Source organism: Strongylocentrotus purpuratus, unplaced genomic scaffold (genome assembly GCF_000002235.5).
Source record: "Strongylocentrotus purpuratus isolate Spur 01 unplaced genomic scaffold, Spur_5.0 spur5_scaffold_5, whole genome shotgun sequence".
Lineage (NCBI taxonomy): Eukaryota > Metazoa > Echinodermata > Echinoidea > Camarodonta > Strongylocentrotidae > Strongylocentrotus > Strongylocentrotus purpuratus.
In genome coordinates this window covers 16170007-16187185 of record NW_022145611.1, presented here as the reverse complement: position 1 = coordinate 16187185, position 17179 = coordinate 16170007, and the positions used below count along the sequence as shown (strand labels likewise).

The 17179-nt window shown below is 38.2% G+C and overlaps 1 protein-coding gene across 1 annotated transcript in view; it reads right to left on the bottom strand.

Annotated features, from left to right (window-relative positions):
- Positions 1 to 303: 303 nt before the first annotated feature.
- LOC115929531 (homeobox protein Meis1-like) overlaps positions 304 to 17179 on the bottom strand; it is a 33696-nt gene continuing 16820 nt past the window's right edge. Inside the window, exons 4-6 of the mRNA XM_030998664.1 lie at positions 11042 to 11100; positions 3826 to 4016; positions 304 to 2289 (exon numbers count right to left, since the gene is read on the bottom strand). Coding sequence (XP_030854524.1) covers positions 3871 to 4016; positions 11042 to 11100 — 205 coding nt within the window. The 3' untranslated portion in view covers positions 304 to 2289; positions 3826 to 3870. The remainder of the gene's footprint in view (positions 2290 to 3825; positions 4017 to 11041; positions 11101 to 17179) is intronic.

The following is a 17179-nucleotide window of genomic DNA, read 5'->3' as shown; positions in this document are numbered from 1 at the left end:
ATGATTTTGGTAGATTTATTGACTATTGGAGCTTGTTGTTATTGATGACACATTTCATGAACCAGGGCTATAATGTGCCTGGTGTGCGTAAGACATGGCAGAAAAAGAAAGGCATAAGTATTGATTTAAAATAAGGAGGTACAAAAAGAGACCTTGGAAAAACCCCAACATCATAAAATTTAAATACACATCCAATTGAAAAATCCACAAGTAAAATATAAATATCTTTCACGTGCTAAGCACACAAATGAGGAGAAAATGAACCACAAATAAATAAACGAATGAGACTTGCTAAATTGTTTTTAACTCTGAGTGTTTTAAGTTTCAGCCTTTGTTTTTAAACAAAATGCATGAATATGAAAGGGACATTCATCATCCATCATTTTAGGAACGGGAAGTGTTTTTCCCCTGCCATAAATCAGTCTAAGCCTCATGGAAAAATGAAGAGGTAAATCGGAAGAAAAAGTAAACAAACAAAAGAGAACGGGAGACCTGTCTGATAATATCACTGGCCACTTAAAGAAAACTTTTACAACTTGGGGGTAAAAAGGAGGATCAAAACCCAATACTAAATATCAAATAACCTTCATCCCATCAAGAATTAACAAATTACATTATCAACTACTTGTGAAGTGAGAAGTATACCAATCATTTTGATTTTGATAGAACTGCCGTTTTTAAAGAGAATTCGGTCACCGTTATGACATATCATAACAAGCAAAGAGTATCTGGTATTCATTTCAGGTTTCACAAGAATGCCTACTGCTCTAAAGGAACATGAAACATCTCTATTCCACTCTTGAGAGCCTTTTCTTGTATTTTGTCCATGAATTCAACGTCAAAAGACTTGACCTGTAGCTGGCACTTTAAAACACAATCGAAGCAGACAGATGCAGCACATCATAAGAAAAATCAACGGTTTCTTGAAAATACACGAAGGAACAACACAAGAAAATAAAAAATTGGGCGTTGATCATTTCAAGACACTTCAAGACAAACGATGACAAAATACTTCTATGAAATCTACCAAGGAACTAACTTTTTATCACAACGGTGTGTCCAGGTTTGCTCTATACAACGACTCTATTTATAATATAACTAGTGGCAGTATGATCTATGTTTCTCCCAGTAATCTCTGGTTAGAGATTTTGATACTAATTCACAGATTTCACAAATATATAATTTTGGTATTTGTTTGCATTCCACAAGTATTTGGCACAGTGATTTCATTTTTAAAACCTTTCTTCCATACTTTATCGGCTAATCAATGATTACGTTTTTGGAGTTCAAATTGAATCTCTCTCCAGTCTAATTTATCTATGTACAATACAACTGGAGTTTCAGGGTGCAGATCAAGCTCCGTTATCTCGTCTAGGGTTATCGGTTTCTCTTGTAATTTTCTGATAATTTACTTCTCTAATGCTAAACTGTCACACAAATACTGGTACACATACACAACAGTCAAGTAGTGAGTATCTCACGCTGCTGAAAACAGAAACTTGAAATATTATGCCAATGTCTTCAAGACGAGGTTGGTGGATAGAAGAGGGAGCGTTAGAACCAGTGAGGAGTTTGAGAGAAGCTGTTTGTCTTTAAGAGGCCGTGTTCTGCACAGGGTTTCTCGGTCCATACCAGACTTCCCTTTGAACCACGGGATGATCTGATTCAGAAAGAAACAGTGGATTGCTTCTTAGGACTCTTCTGCTCTACATCCACATCAGAGAGATACCTCAACAGAAAGACCATCACCAGCATGTCCTTGACATGGATTACTCTATGATATGCCAATGGTCTTCTGATCAAGGAAGATCTGTCACAACCGCAGATGACATCTTTCATGGCTCTTGCTCATCGATTGTGAGTCCAAGTCTTAGCACAAAAGATTGTCAGCGCCATCTTCAACAATGGATGGTTCTTAATTCCTGATGAGACGTGGCCTTGAGGTCCAGAGTGGATGGTTGCAGGTTGATCTGCGATTCCACCATAATCGAGAAAGGGGGTGTCCTCTGGAATACCGAGAGTGCCTTTGACCATGTCATCAAGACGACGTCCATTTTCCTTGTCGAGGACAAAGACGGGGTGATGAAGGGTGATGCGTTGCAATTGCAGTCTAGAAGAAGTCCAGAATATATCAAGACTGGATCATCACTGTATAGAAGTAGAGGGGTGGGGGATATGCAGAAGAGAGGTAGAGTTGAAATGAAGTGCAGCTCAGCCAATCAGTGAAGGCCATCCAAATCACATGACGACCCTCTGCGTCCAATCAAAGAGAGCTGCTTGTTTTTGACTCTGCAAGAGGCGAGAGAAGAAGAAAAATGGAAAAAATTGATGAAGTTTCATGAATAGAAGAATAAATTGAATGAAGGAAATCTTGTGTTGTGGTCCAGTGGATAAGTCTCTGGACTGTGAACCCCAAGGTACGAGGTTTGAATCCCTGCCACAACACTAACGTCCTTTGGCAAGAAGTTAATCTATGTTAGGATTATTCCTTGACATGTACTGTGCGATGATAATGGCTGCAGGAGCAATAGCTAGGGTGATAATTTCCAAAGCTCTTTGGAAGCGCAAAGGGACAGTATATGTGCTATAGAAGAACAGATTATTATTATCTACCATGTTATGATGTCAACAAGTTAATAATTATATGAAGCAATGGCAGAATAGTTTAAAAAGCAATATGAGTAAATTCAGAAACTGCTTCCTCTGTTGGATATAACTTGTAATTCTCCACACAATGGCGAGAAACATTAACTTTGAAGCTGGAACATGAACTCACAATGAAAGATAAATTGAGGGAGTTGTCTGTTTAGCATGCAATTGAGAGCAAACTTTCAAAACATTTCATCAATCCCTCCGTTTTCGCAAAGTCATACTAGATTCAAGTTGCTGGCATAACATAGAGGTCGGGTCAAGCCACTATTAATGACCCTGATGGCAGGAAATCGGCAGTTGAGGCCAATCTTTGTCATGAACGGCACACAACAGTTTATCTCGTTTGCCCTGTAACGAACCCGTCCTCTGGAAGCCTGACGAGGCCCAACAGCCAGCCTAAAATCATGTAAACAAACGGAACTCGGCAAAGGCAACAACCAGCGACCGCAGACACGCTAAGTAACACGTAGCATGGTACAGGAAACGCCAATGTGTGGGACTACAGGGCAGCCCCCGCCCGGTGCAACGTAAGGGATCCAACAGGAAATGCCAGTATGTGGGACTAGGGATAACCTTGACATTGGGTTGACAGGTGGATGAATAAATGAAACATCAGTGGAACGAACGTGGGCAGTCAGTCAGTCAATCAGGCTACGGAGAGAGATCAGTCTGGGAATGGCTTCCCAGTCTCTACGAATATATGACTAGCCTACATCTCCATTACTTGAAACACAACTCATTCTTGTTTTAACTTCCTTTCAAATAACATATTCTTTTTAGTATAAATACACGGGTGCAAGAAACTAAGGGAAAATTTGACTCCATTAAAGAATAAAGAAGCTAATGCCAGAGATATGAAAACCAGGGGTATCAGAACAAACAAGGGAAGAGAAATAACTCCGGAGTCCAAAACACTATTAGATAATAAACAACACATATTTTTTCCTGTGAACTTGAAAAGACATATAAGTTTACTTGAGGATATGAGTGATATCTATGTATTTTTCTTCTTCTATGGTTAATGAAATTCTGGCTCCTACGAGATGAAATCATGCTGCAGAAATTAATGCAGAAATAAGCAACAAACCAAATCCAACTTAATTAATTAAAAAAAGTGCTTTAAAAGCCCTCAGAGTGATTCTTACGAGGGATAAGAAAGAATAAGTTACGTACCATAGCTATGAGGCGTGTGCACTATCTATCTCTATCTACATCTACTCAGTAAAGATGCCTGGGGTCACAATCGTTTGACCCCGGAGGTCGAAGGTGATGGTGCATGGGAGGTCCTGGTTGACCGTCCATCATGAATCCACCCATAGGTTGACCATCAGGACTGTATGCCATGCCACCGGACATCCCTGGAACTTGAGAGAAATAAAAGGAAAGAGAAAAAAATAATAGTTTGTTAATTAGATGTTGAGTATGACTCAAATAATTTTGACAATATTTTGTCCGTTTGGAGTCAGAAGGATGTTAACTCTATGTAAAATGATGTTGTTAATGCCCTTCTGGCTCCAAACAGATGATTTCATTATCATGGGTAAATTCAGGTGCTTGAGATGCACTTACCTGATTGTGGACAAGAAAAAAGTGACAAAAACATATAATTTCTCAAGCAGAATATCTGTTAAAAACTGAAAAAGGGAAGGATACAGTTAATGGTGAGCTATGAAGGAAAGAGAAAAAAAGAGATGGAGAAGAACAAGAAATTATTAAAAGGAGGAAAAAGATTATGAAAAGAAAGGGGAAGGGAAGAAAAAGGAAAATACTGATGTTGAAATCTTTCGAGGAGCAATTCACTTGCTCCGAAGAGCCCCTTTCTTGTTTAACTATTCAGCGCCATCTAGTGGTCAATATTTGCCATTTATTCTGAATTGATAAACTCATAAGCAAACTTCTGGATGAAGTCCAACAAATGCCACATTACTTTCAAGATTGAGACATACACAGAGAAAAAAAACTCTGTGTGTGTGTGTGTGTGTGTGTGTGTGAGAGAGAGAGAGAGAGAGAGAGAGAGAGAGAGGTGGGAGAGAGGGAGAGAGAATACACCCTATTACATGATACGGCTGGTATTGGAAATATCCCATCTTTAATGGACCAGCTATCTCTATTTTCTTTTCTTCTTTTCTCTCCTACTTTCAGAGCGATATTTGGTCTCTAAGTAAACAACTCTCAAATTTCATCTTCAACCAAACATAATCCAGACGCCCTTGGATCAGGGCAGAGTGGGCGACACCCTAAGAAACAAAAAGATGGGGGTAAGGCAAGCTGAAGTTCAACTGAAACATTCCTCAATGGAGCCCAAGATTCTCTATTCCCCATTTGAGGTGACCTCTACTGACCTCTAGCAATTACGAATACGACCCTTCATTGCCAAAAAAAAAAGGGGGGAAAAAGGCCCCTCCTCTATTTCCTCCATCATCAAATAGTTTGAGCATGTTATAGACAGAGTTCCTTAGTGGTAACTGATTTGTGGCTATGTGATTATCATTCTTTTTTAATCTATTCAATCTTATGATATTGCCAATACACTACAGAAGTAGGAGGAGGCAAGAATTGAAACTCACACAATAAGTATCTACTAGTGAAGGAACTATGGCATGGAAGAAAAGGAGAGAGAGAGAGAGAGAGAGAGAGAGAGAGAGAGAGAGAGAGAGAAGGGGGAGACTTGAAGAGACAGAGAAAGATAGTGAGGGGAATTGAAGAAAAAAAGTATTGAGGAGGGAGTGGACAGAGATAGAGAATGAGAAAGAGAAAGAGAAAGAGAAAGAGAAGAGAGAGAGAGAAAGAGAAAGAGAAAGAGAAAGAGAAAGAGAAAGAGAAAGAGAGAGTGAGGGGATGATAAAGAAGGGAAGGAGAGGTATATACAGAAGAGGGAAGAGAGAAGAAAAAAAAGGAAGATCGAGAGAAAGAGAGAGAAAGAGAGAGAGAGAGAGAGAGAGATGTTTATACCCCAAGGGGATTCTCCAAATATTTCAGCATTGCCTTCAAAAAATAATCAGAGCACCCATTTTCTGCACAGAAAGCCACTATCTCATGACCTCTTGACATGACCCCAGATGACCCTACGTGACCTCAGGTGACCCTTCCAAACATTATCAAGGTTTGGGATGCCAGTCTCCTTTCTTCAGGAGATTTAAGATATGAATCCAACAAACTAGCTGATGGTAGGGATATGTTTCTCCAAGCCATTTTCAAAATAACAGTTTCAAGATATAAACCACGATCAAGCTTAGTTTTTTATTTTTTGTTGCGTGCATATGGGTCATAAAAATGAAGCTGAAATTGTAAGTTGTCTTCATCATGCATTTTTTTTCTATACAAAAATCATTTTCAAATCATTTTCAAATGAAGTAGCATTTAGTAAACATTGGTATAATTTGAACGAGCTTTCCATACATTGCTTTAAAACAACAATAGTATTTTATATATCTATATCTAGATTATTTATTGCCAATGTAACTTAAAATATTATTTTGGAAAGGATATTCTCCTACCTTTTTCTAACACAAACCTTTTTCTTCCTCCATCACTTTAAATCATTTTTAAACTACCCCCCCCCCCAAAAAAAAATACTCGATAAAAATATCAAAATTTGTCTCAATTTTTAAAAGCTTAATCTTTCTAGTTTCTAGTACTCCAAATTCCTCGCTATCTCTCTTTTCCCTCTTCATCCCTTTTGGATATATTTCTAGAATTAAATTTATTTTCTGGTTAGTGTATGTATCTTTCCTTTATTACTCATAAATGTCCATTTTCATAAAAACACAGACTCATCCTACCCCTCCCCCTTCCCCTATCACAGTATATATTAATCCTATTTGTTTCTCTCTGTCTTCGTCTTTCTTCCTCCGAATTGGCGGACACAAGTCTCTCTCTCTCTGAGCTGAGTCTGAGTGAACCTGTTTATGCTATCGGACAAATTAGCGTGAGCGTAGTTTTGACGTAGCTGTCAGTCCTGGGTTTGGTGGGGGCAGGGTTAGCCGGTGGACAAGTGGGTCGGTCAGGATGTGAGTCGAAGATGAGTGTCTCCACCTTTAATTATCTCATCCAATAAAATTAAACCCAATCCAAGGACACCGATGCCATGGATGTCTGCAGAGACCCAGATATACATATAAGAGAGAGAGAGAGAGTTTTATTTCTGTTCTCTCTGTTTTGATGCTAGTTTTGAAAGAAATCGAATATTCTTTTATAGAACTTAAAAGAAAGGAAGGGTTGATTATTTTTAAAGAGATTAATATGCGTCATTCTCCTATATCCCCCTTCATTTTTTCTTTCTACTTACTGGATATGCCAAGGTGTATCTATAATCTAATCTATCAAATCTATCAAATGTTTTATAAATTTGCCTACCACCGTTTCTGTTATCTATTCATATGTTAGCAGTTGCAATATCTAAGCAGGTATTGATATATATTCACTATTACCTCAATCAATCAAATCCTATTAATCATTTTATGCATATGTTTATTATTGTTTTATATTTTTAATCTATAAGGTATGAAGAAATTGAATGAATAATTTCTACTTCTTGCCATTGACACACTGAATTGCCCTTCACAATTCTTGCTCTTCATATAGGGTATTCTTCAAGATCGGAATTCCATGTCTGAAAAACCTTCCTTTAACATCCCCTCCCATTTTCACCCCCATCCCCTTAGCTCCCCCTGTAACCATGCAATGCATTCTACGCAATTGACCAAAATCTCCTTATTTCATTGATTAAACTAGCAACCCCCTATCCTATGCACATTCTCTTTTCCCTTTTCTTCCCACCCAATCCCCCTAAAACCAAAACATACATTTTAACTAATTGCACATAATCCCAGATTTCTTGGATTGAGATACATACTTCTATTTCATCTACTCAACCCTCACTGAACCACATAATGAATTTGACCCAATTGCCTATCACCCCCCCCCCCCCCAAGCATACTAGATCCCCTACCCTCTTCATTCCCTCATTGATCCCCACCCCCTTCGGACAATGAATTTGACCCAATTGCCTATCATCCCCATTTCATTTTTCAACTAACTACCCCCTTTTTTTACACGCATATCAGTATCCTTTCCCCCTCACCCCATCCCAATCCCCACCCCCTCCCCTCCAACCCTACTACGCATTCAGCCTATCATATTTCATTTATTGAACTAAATGCATAATTATTGGTAATTTGTGACGCATCATCCACGGTTTACACAACAGATTAATACTACCGGTACATGAAAAGCCTCCCATCCCACTACAGATTAGAAACATGTGTATCCTGCCTGACCATAGCTTGTCCTTTTGAACCAGACTCCCGGTCCCCAGACGAATTGCCTCCATTCAAAATACCTCAATTAACTCCTGATTCGATTAATGCTTCTACGCAATTTTGGAAGCAATTCCTGCTTCTTCTTTTTTATAAACATAAATTTCTGACCAGTTCCGTTCCTACTTAACAAAGCTCATTTGCAATGTTATCATCTATGGGACTTCATATATAAAAGCCATGGTCATTTTCATTCTGTCAAATGGAATGAATGCATGACCGTGCAATCAATGCAAATATCAATTTGCTTTTGTAAACCAGGGATTATGCAATTACATTCATATTTCTTGAATTTATTCTAAATGTAAAAATCGAGCCCAAGGAAAATACAAAAGATGGAGAAATTAAAAAGGAGGAAAAATTTAAACAAGTTCAGAATGATAAGACTTTGTCAAAAGTGCATTGGGACTAAAATTTTGAAATAGAAAACATATTAGAAATAACAAGACACAGACAGAGACACTACAATAACATTACCAAGAAAATCAATGGTACCATTGAGCAATAACAAAGTATAAAGTGGAAATTCCCAAAATACATGATTTTGCCTCGAAATGAGCCATGTACTACGCATTCCTCATGTTTTTTCACTCTCCAAAATTGTGCCTTCTCTTTCAATTTTCAGTGGTTCAAAAAGTTAACAGCTCAAGTGAAATTGTCAAAATTGCTAGGAGGTCTATTTCCACTTTGGGGGAAAACAATTAATCCATACACTCACACTCTTAAAGTAATAAGAATAAGTAGAGATAGAGAATAGACATAGTGGGATATGAGAGAGGGGGGGGGGGGGGGGGCTGGATTGTTAATTTTTTGAGCATTGACGAGAATAAGGGCTGGTAGCCAAGTCATCGAGCTGAAAGAACATGAGAAGGGGATTGGCTAATGAAGAAAAGACAAAGTTTGTAATGAAATAGGCAGGCAAGTCGTGATTGATGGTTTTCATCATATAAGTGAGAATTTCGCCTCCAGATTGTGCTGAAGTGGCGCTCCATTCTGACCCCCTGACATTCTCCCATCCGTTACGCCATTCACCAAAAGTGACAGCTTCGTCATAATTGGCGCTAAAGTCCGCTCTCTACGATTGTGGTGGTAGTTCTGCATGCGTAATTCTATTCTTGTTACGGGCCGAGGCTTGTTTTCTCTTTTGTTGTGCATCCTCTGGTGCGAATACACGGGTGTGATTTCTGGCTCAGCATTGATACTCGCGTAAATTGAAAGTCAGATGAAATTTCAATTGAAGTTTGGCTCTCATTTGAGAATGAATGAATGCATGAATGCAAGAGCCTAACACAAAAATGATTAAAATAAATAAATCTTGGAATACAATATACGTTTTACTCAAGTCTTTGGTTAAAGGAATCAATTTAATAACACTTGTGAGGTTTTGTGCCCCTGTCTGTCCCTTGAGATCTATGCAATTTTAAAGAAACTGCAATCCAATCACTTTGCCTTTAATATTGGACTCTCGGATATGCAGCCATTTTTGTTTGAATAATCAATCTAAATAATTGCAAGTGTAACTGCACAATACATAGACAAAACAAACCAGACCCTTCAACCTTGTCTTTCAAACTACACTTTCGCCAACAAAGATGAAATAATATTTCTTTACCTCTTTGTTATGAAAAGATTGTGATATTACAATTTATTCTTTATAGATACAGTTTTTATCTTCTCAGATCTCAGCTATAGAGTCATGAAGATTGATCACAAAAGTTCTTAGAAGATGTGAATTTCATCTATCACGGATAAATCATATTTTCACAATCATTTCATAAAAAGAGGAAAAGACAAATTATTCCAACTTTAAGGGCAACGGTTTATGAACCCGTTGATCACCAATTACAGAATTTCAAATTGAAATTCTATTATGATTGAGATCTTATACATATATACTCAAGCCAGGAGAGAGTATGATTACATAAACATCTTAAAGAAATTATTAGAACATTACATAATCATGACATTATATAATCATGTTTTTAATGTCTCGAGCAGCATGCGTGTCGTCATCATCATCATCATCATCGTTGCCATGGGCACCATCCAAAATGCTGATGCGCATTTCAGCTGATGCAAGATTTGGGTGGAGAACATTTTTGTTCGCAGGCCAGCCAGCAATGGTTAAATTGGGGAAAATCAGAGGGGTTTTAACATCCAAAAACTAGGTAAAATTTGTTTTACCTGCTTCATTCAAATTCATCAAATAATTGTTGGAAAGGGGTTGGGGGGGGGGGGGGGGAGCGGGAGGTCTGCATTTTCGCTGATGCAAGATTTGGGAGAGGTACATTTGTTTGGTGTTGTTGAGACATTCCAAAAAGTGGGGTTAAAAATGGGGGCTTGGGTGGGAGAGGAGAGATGAGGTTGGGGTTCTGTCATAACCAAATAAAGCTTAATCCATTTGCTAACGTGGTCCATATTCATTGTAGCAAATTTTCCTGAAATAATTGTTGGGACAAGACAGACCCCCAAACTTTTGGTCTGATTAACAATACCCAAAAGATATTCTGTTCAACGGCAAGATTGTTGGGAGTATACTTTCCGTTAAATATTTCATTCGGGCGAAAGATGCAAGATCATCACCAGCTAAAGCTTATAGGTGCCATTTAAGACAATTTTGGGTCTCCCTTAAGCATCTTAATTACTCCATTCAAATAAAACCTCCTTTTGAGGATGGTCACTTTTGTAGGACACTGTAAAATGAAATGAAAACAAAAAAATTATAAATATATCCCCAAGTAGGTGTTTATGCAACAAAAGAGGTGCCAGGGGGTATAAATTTTGGTTTCACAAAAGATGTAAGATGGTCCTCAATCCACATTCCCAATATTTTGTGAAGGGTGGGTTCAGAGAGGGGAGGAGGGGGGGGGGGGGGGGATGTTTCAAGGGGCTTGAGGTCGGTTGCAGATTTTCTGGTGGAATTTTTTTACGGTTCTTTCTTTCGGTTGCTGGCTGCAGACCATGGCCTGGTTGGTTGAGGCCTAAAAACATACCAGGAGTAGAGCCTGGAGAGAGACTAGGTGATGACTTACGCCGACGAGACTTGAAAACAGTTACTACGGCAGATTTACCTGCTCGATTTGACTGGTCAATCATGGGCTGTACTATCCGTCTCCTCGCATTGATAAACCTACAAGTGGAAGACAAGAATATAAAAGAAAAGATTTAAAACATTTCATTTGGATAGATATCATACTATATAAAAGACTTCAACTAAATATCAACGGGTTTGGGAGTATCACATAGAGCATTCTACAATCTAAAATGATAAAGTGACTTATAAATAAGTGCTTTAGGTTTGGTACTATTTTCCTAATTTTGTCATGCTGATATTCGAATCATAAATTCTGATGATTTAAGGCAAATTTGAAAGTATATATATCTTACGACTACTCCCTAAAGGACATTTTTTGGCAAAATTAATGATCGTTAATACCACTTTTCTACCTCTTTGTTAATTGTACCTTGCAGCATAGACACAAGTGTTTTTTTAATAGTAAAAGCAAAGCAATGCAAATTGCGATTACATATAAAACTATGTACACTTGATCCTGCATCGGTATATTCTCTCTCTCCCTTTCTCCCTCCCTGCCTCCTTCCCTCCACCTCGCCCTCACCCTCACCCCCGTGGCATTTCAGCCCCAGCAGGGGCGATACCGTCAGGGCGCAGGGGGGTCAGCGGGTCCGCCTCCGACTCACAGCGAGTCCTGGCCGACGATTATTGAGCTTCCATGCCTGTAACCCGATACAGTGATCGAAACGGGGGACTCTGCGGGAAATTAATCAGGAGTAATTCCGGGGATGGGGGTTTGGCCAGGGTGAAGCCGTAATGACTGGATGCTAGCTAGCCAAAGCCATTGGTTTCACCGAGTTATTCTCATACTGCATTTAATCAATATAGGAGTAACTGGCTTATGTTTTAATGACAGAGTGATTGAATCTGGCCTATGATGAATTACATCTCATCTCATCTCATCATCCAAACTTTAATCTAAAACTTCTCAATACTGGCGACATATTTCTGGAATTGTGTGATGAGGCTTGGAAGATAGGAAAAACACTAAAAAGTGTCAAGAATGGAGCTAACCTACTATACATATTAAAAGAGCTTACAATTATCCCAATGCTTGCTCAAGGCACATGTTATGATACCATCTATGGTATTGGAAATATAAATGTAGGCACACAGGAATGTGAACCAATTAAAACCAATAAAACATTATTTAATTGAGCTGTACATCTTTAATATAATATGGTAATGATTTTATGTTTTTGTTTCGTAGTGCATACTACATTATGACCATTTATTACTCTATGTAGTTCCAAAGTTCCAAAAAAAAATTAAAAATTTTAACACAAAGAGGAGAGTAAAATTGAAGTTGGAAGCCGAGGAGAAAATATAGTATCCATGCCAAAACTGAAACATCCAATCACACTACAGCTTTACCAAGCGACAAATTAACCAAAGCATAGTGTTCATACTGAACTCCACATCTCACAAAGTAACAACTAATTCAATGTTTTGGAGGCTTGCGTCTAGATGACCTCGGTCATGACATATATTTTTGCAGATATGGACAATTCTACTTTTTTCTTTCTTTAACAATCTTAGAATAGATCTTCCACTTTTCTTGGAATTCCTCAGTTATCATGTCACAAATTTGACAAACTCAGTGTGATTTTCAGCTGCAGAATATATTACTCCCAAGTGTGTCTTGAGAGAGAGAGAAAGAGAACATTATGTGCATATACCAACTAGTCTCTACACCGGGCATCAAGCCTTTTGCAAATCATATCAATGTAAGGATCTCATAACAAGCATTCCCTGTATACCGTAAAACAAAAAAAGAATTCACTTGAAATTGTTATGAACTGGAAGAAAAAAATCATGCTGTAAAACTTTATAGCAAGAAACAATTATACAATGTAATTAATCTGGACCACTTGTGTAGTCTCTAAAAGTTCTAGTATTACATTTAGTCTGCAAGCTATATAAGTTTCATTATGATTGTGTGAAAACGTTACGTCTTAATCTAAGATATTTTCATACAACCAAAAGATGATAAAAAAGATAACTAATTACAAAACAAGTCACATCACAGCCTTGTTTAATCTATGGCAATAATAGGATTTGTATAAAACATGCTGAGGCTTGAAATAGAAACATAGTTCTGTCTTATCAAACCCTGACAAGAGGTTACCTAAAGCCATAATACCCACCACCCTGTGCTAATCTCAGAGACGGCTGGATGCCGGAAAATTTTCATTTATCTGGATTTGGGAAAAGTCATGCCTGACCCTGATATTAAAAGGCCTATTCACAGCTAGCAGTGATTTGACTGAAGTCGGTCAAAAAATAGTCAAGATTAAGTAGCTTAAAATGCGTATTATATGTTGCTGCTTACTGTAAGAAGTATTAGGGAGTATGGTGACTGTTTTGAGTCTCATGAAAATTGAATAACTTGATGACTTATTGTATTTTGGTACTTGAAACCATAAAAAGTGTCTGGTGCTTGATGCTCAGATCAACAAGTTTTTTGTGAAGGGTTAATAACAATCCTGTTGAAAGGGAACAAAATGAATTAAAACATATATTAAACTCAGCTGCTATCTAGTTCAAGTAACAGTAAATTGAACAATAATCTTTATTGCTTCAGCAATTAAAACTAAACAGTTTAGAAATTTGACCAAAATCTATGTTTGCACCCTTCTAACACAAGGGCACACAATGATAAGTTGCTCATTGACTTGACATGCTGGGCCACTACCCTCTACTCCTTCCCAAATCCAAATGTCCGAACAATTCAAAGCAAACTATTGAGTTACAGACGGACGGACGGATTACCGATAAGGATTTGACATGATCTTGGGATGGTGTAGCAAAAAGCAGGTAAAGAATTCCATCTCAGTCTTTCACCCTTTCCTTCCATCTTGTATTCTTCTTTCTTCCATATCTCATACACTCGTATCATTTAAAGGAAGAATCATTTAAAAGTGAATATTAGAGTTGCACATTTGTCAAATCTCCTCTCAAAGAAACATACGCTCACAGGGTCAAAGTTCACCCTAAAAAAGGGAAAATAGGCATACCAGTTACAAAATTAAACAAGAAAAATAACTGATGTTTTCACTTTTTGTATACAAGAGCCACTTCAGGTATTAACAGATAATTGTTGACAGCTGGTCACACCAGTAGACCCTGCAAGGAGAGCCCCAAATAGGCCAATTAAATTGGTTCGCTTCTGCTCAGATGATGTTATGTATCACTAATCTAATAAAAAACAAAAGTAAGTAGGCCAAACGTGAATATAATCTGTTTAGCACCAGAAGGGCATCAACTATTAACATACTTTAACACTAACTGAAAGTCCAGACCTTCTGGCTCCGAATAGCCGATACTCACAATTGCTGCCTCAAAATATTACCAAACAGATTGCATAATATTAAAGAAAATTTCCCTCCCCCCCCCCAAAAAAAAGGTCATATACTTCGTATTTTGCATCAAAATTTTATTGCATTTTTGTACAATAACAAAGCAAAATTGGAGAGTGGATCTACAGGTCAAAATGTTTTTTGGGTGGTACTGGGGATTTTGTATGACCTGAATCTGTCTGCTTGAGTCATTCTCGGCTTTTCTCTGAAGTCGAGAGGAAAAGAGAAATTATGAGAGAGAGAGAAAAAAAAAAGAGACATTGCATTGTCTGAAATCATCAAATTCGAAAAGTGCCGTTCTAGGTTATAGCAAGCGAAAAATCTTAGAAACAGAAATTAACTAATTTTCATGTTGCACTATCCTTACAGGATCCGCGTCAAATGGTTTCCTCTCCTTTCCCCAGGTAATAGAGAGAGAGAGAGAGAGAGAGAGAGAGAGAGAGAGAGAGAGAGAGAAGTTAAAAAGTTTACAGAGTGATGTTTGTTGTATTCCATATTCATCAAGCTGATGCTAGCTTTTGTCGCTACAAAAAGATGAAGTAAGGAAGAAGAAGAGGGGTAGAAGAGATATTTGACTTGATTCAAAATGCAAATATAATTTCTTTCCTTTTTTAAGCTTTTCACTTCATCCCAATGATCTGAAATGGGCCTAAACCTAAATCTGAACTTGATCATATCATAAATAATAAATCATATATATTTCAAACAAGTATTTCTTAAACATTTCTGGGTAAAGATTCAAGGATGTAAAATAGCCTAAGTCTGTCACATTTTTCTCAGAATTTTGGTTGAAAAGAAGAAGGTGAAAGGGTGAACTGGCTTGATTTGTCATTCAAAATGCAAATGCCCCGGCCTTTCTCCTCTTCTTCATTCCCACTACATCCCTCCCTCCCTCCATCAAGAGAGGGCCTAAACTTGAACTTGAACTTGATCAACCTGTGCCGTTTCCGCCTTGACATCTGCGGCTTTTTGAACTGTTATTGCTTCATTTCCCCCGCCGGCGTTTCCCCCTCTCGACCATCATTCTCCGGGGGGACAACATTCAGCCTGCAGGTTTCCTGTCAAATCTAGCTCAAACCATGAATATGCAACGCTTCCTCATTTGCATGAACAAGCGATAACACAGGGGGGTAATTCAAGTTCTGTGTTTGCAACGCGACACAGGGCTCGCCTTAGCGCCAAAGACCTTTGAAAATACTGAATTACGCGGCGGTGGTAACTCCATAATTCCGCCATGAATAAGGCATGGCCTTTTCCGACCATCCCGCGACCGTCTAACGCCGTATCGCTTGTCAGTTCTCCGCATTCTTGCCGTTTCAGGATCCCAAGTCTGGGATCAAACTTCTTCTGTTTAATACAGGATAAGTGATTCTTTTTCTCTGTTCCCCTTTCAGTGACTCAAATCCATTCCTAAACATGAATTTCTAGAGTTTTGATTGCTGAGACATTTCCAAATCTTTAGGGTGTATGGTGTCTTTTCAGTGATGGTTGGATTACCACCGGGGCTCAGAGGCGAGATGTAGAAACTCAAGGAACAGCATTAGATGTCACGACGTCTTACGGTGTCCCCATGCTCTCTGCTCAGAACTCCTTTCAACCTGTGATATATAATGTTACCTACTCCCTCCCCCTTTCAACATAGTAGATAGAGATATTCTTGTCTTGATTATGAAGTTTACTTAATTCCTTTGAATACCGGTATCATCTTTTTCCCTTAGAATTTCATTACTTCCTTTGAATTTCAATGCCCTCTTTAGCAAGTTATCATGGATAATGCAGCTAGCTCCTTGAATGTGTTCCTTTTAGCCACATACTTATTATAAGCCCCCCCCCCCATACCTCACCCCATGCTCTTCTGTCATTAATTTCTCTTTCTATCTTCTTTTACTTCTTATTGTCTGTTGAGCACCAGAAGGCATTTATTCTGTGTTCAGGGATGCAAGTCAATGCCCTTCTGGCTCTCAGCAGACATTTAACTGTAAAACCAGAAATTTCCTTGCACATGAAATGCTCTCGATTTTCATGAGCATGCTGATTTGTGACAGTTTTATGCTGCAAATTTAACAAAAATCACAACCCACACAACACTGAAATACAATTTTGTGAGAGTTTTTAGCCATGACAACAAATTGTAAAGATTTCATGCTGTTACATTTTCTGGTTTCACAGCGTATTGTACTGCAATGCTCTAGATAATAGTATGATCTGACGACTCAAAGATATACTGATGTCAACTAGGTCATGTTTATGAGGCCAAGGCTGCGTAGAGGTCAAAAGGAAGCGACCTTTGACCTTATACTCCACATTTAGACAGGAATTTCATGGTTCCTTATAAATTACACTGAGGAATGATAAACAATAACTGTACACAGAGCCTGCATATGGAGTAGCTGATTACTTTCAATTGAAGTCCATCATACAAACTTATGTAGAGAGTTAACAAATAATTCTTACATATAGCACAACAAATCATGCTTTACAAAATCTATTAGTACCTTAACCTCAAAATAATAAATAAATTGGTTATTCTCATTTGTGAAATATATAAAACAAAAACATGTTAGGGCAATGCCAAAGTACAATTAAGCTGCACTTGAGGAGGAAAGATAGAAAGATGGGGGGGGGGGGAGCAGAATCGGAAAGAAAAAATTATCTGATGTGAAGAAAATATTATAACGTCTGTTCAAAGCCGAAAGGGGGATAACTCGGTGTTGAAGTTTATATGTTAATGACCTTCTGGTTCCAAACAGACAATATGGCGATGGGGGGAGGTGGAG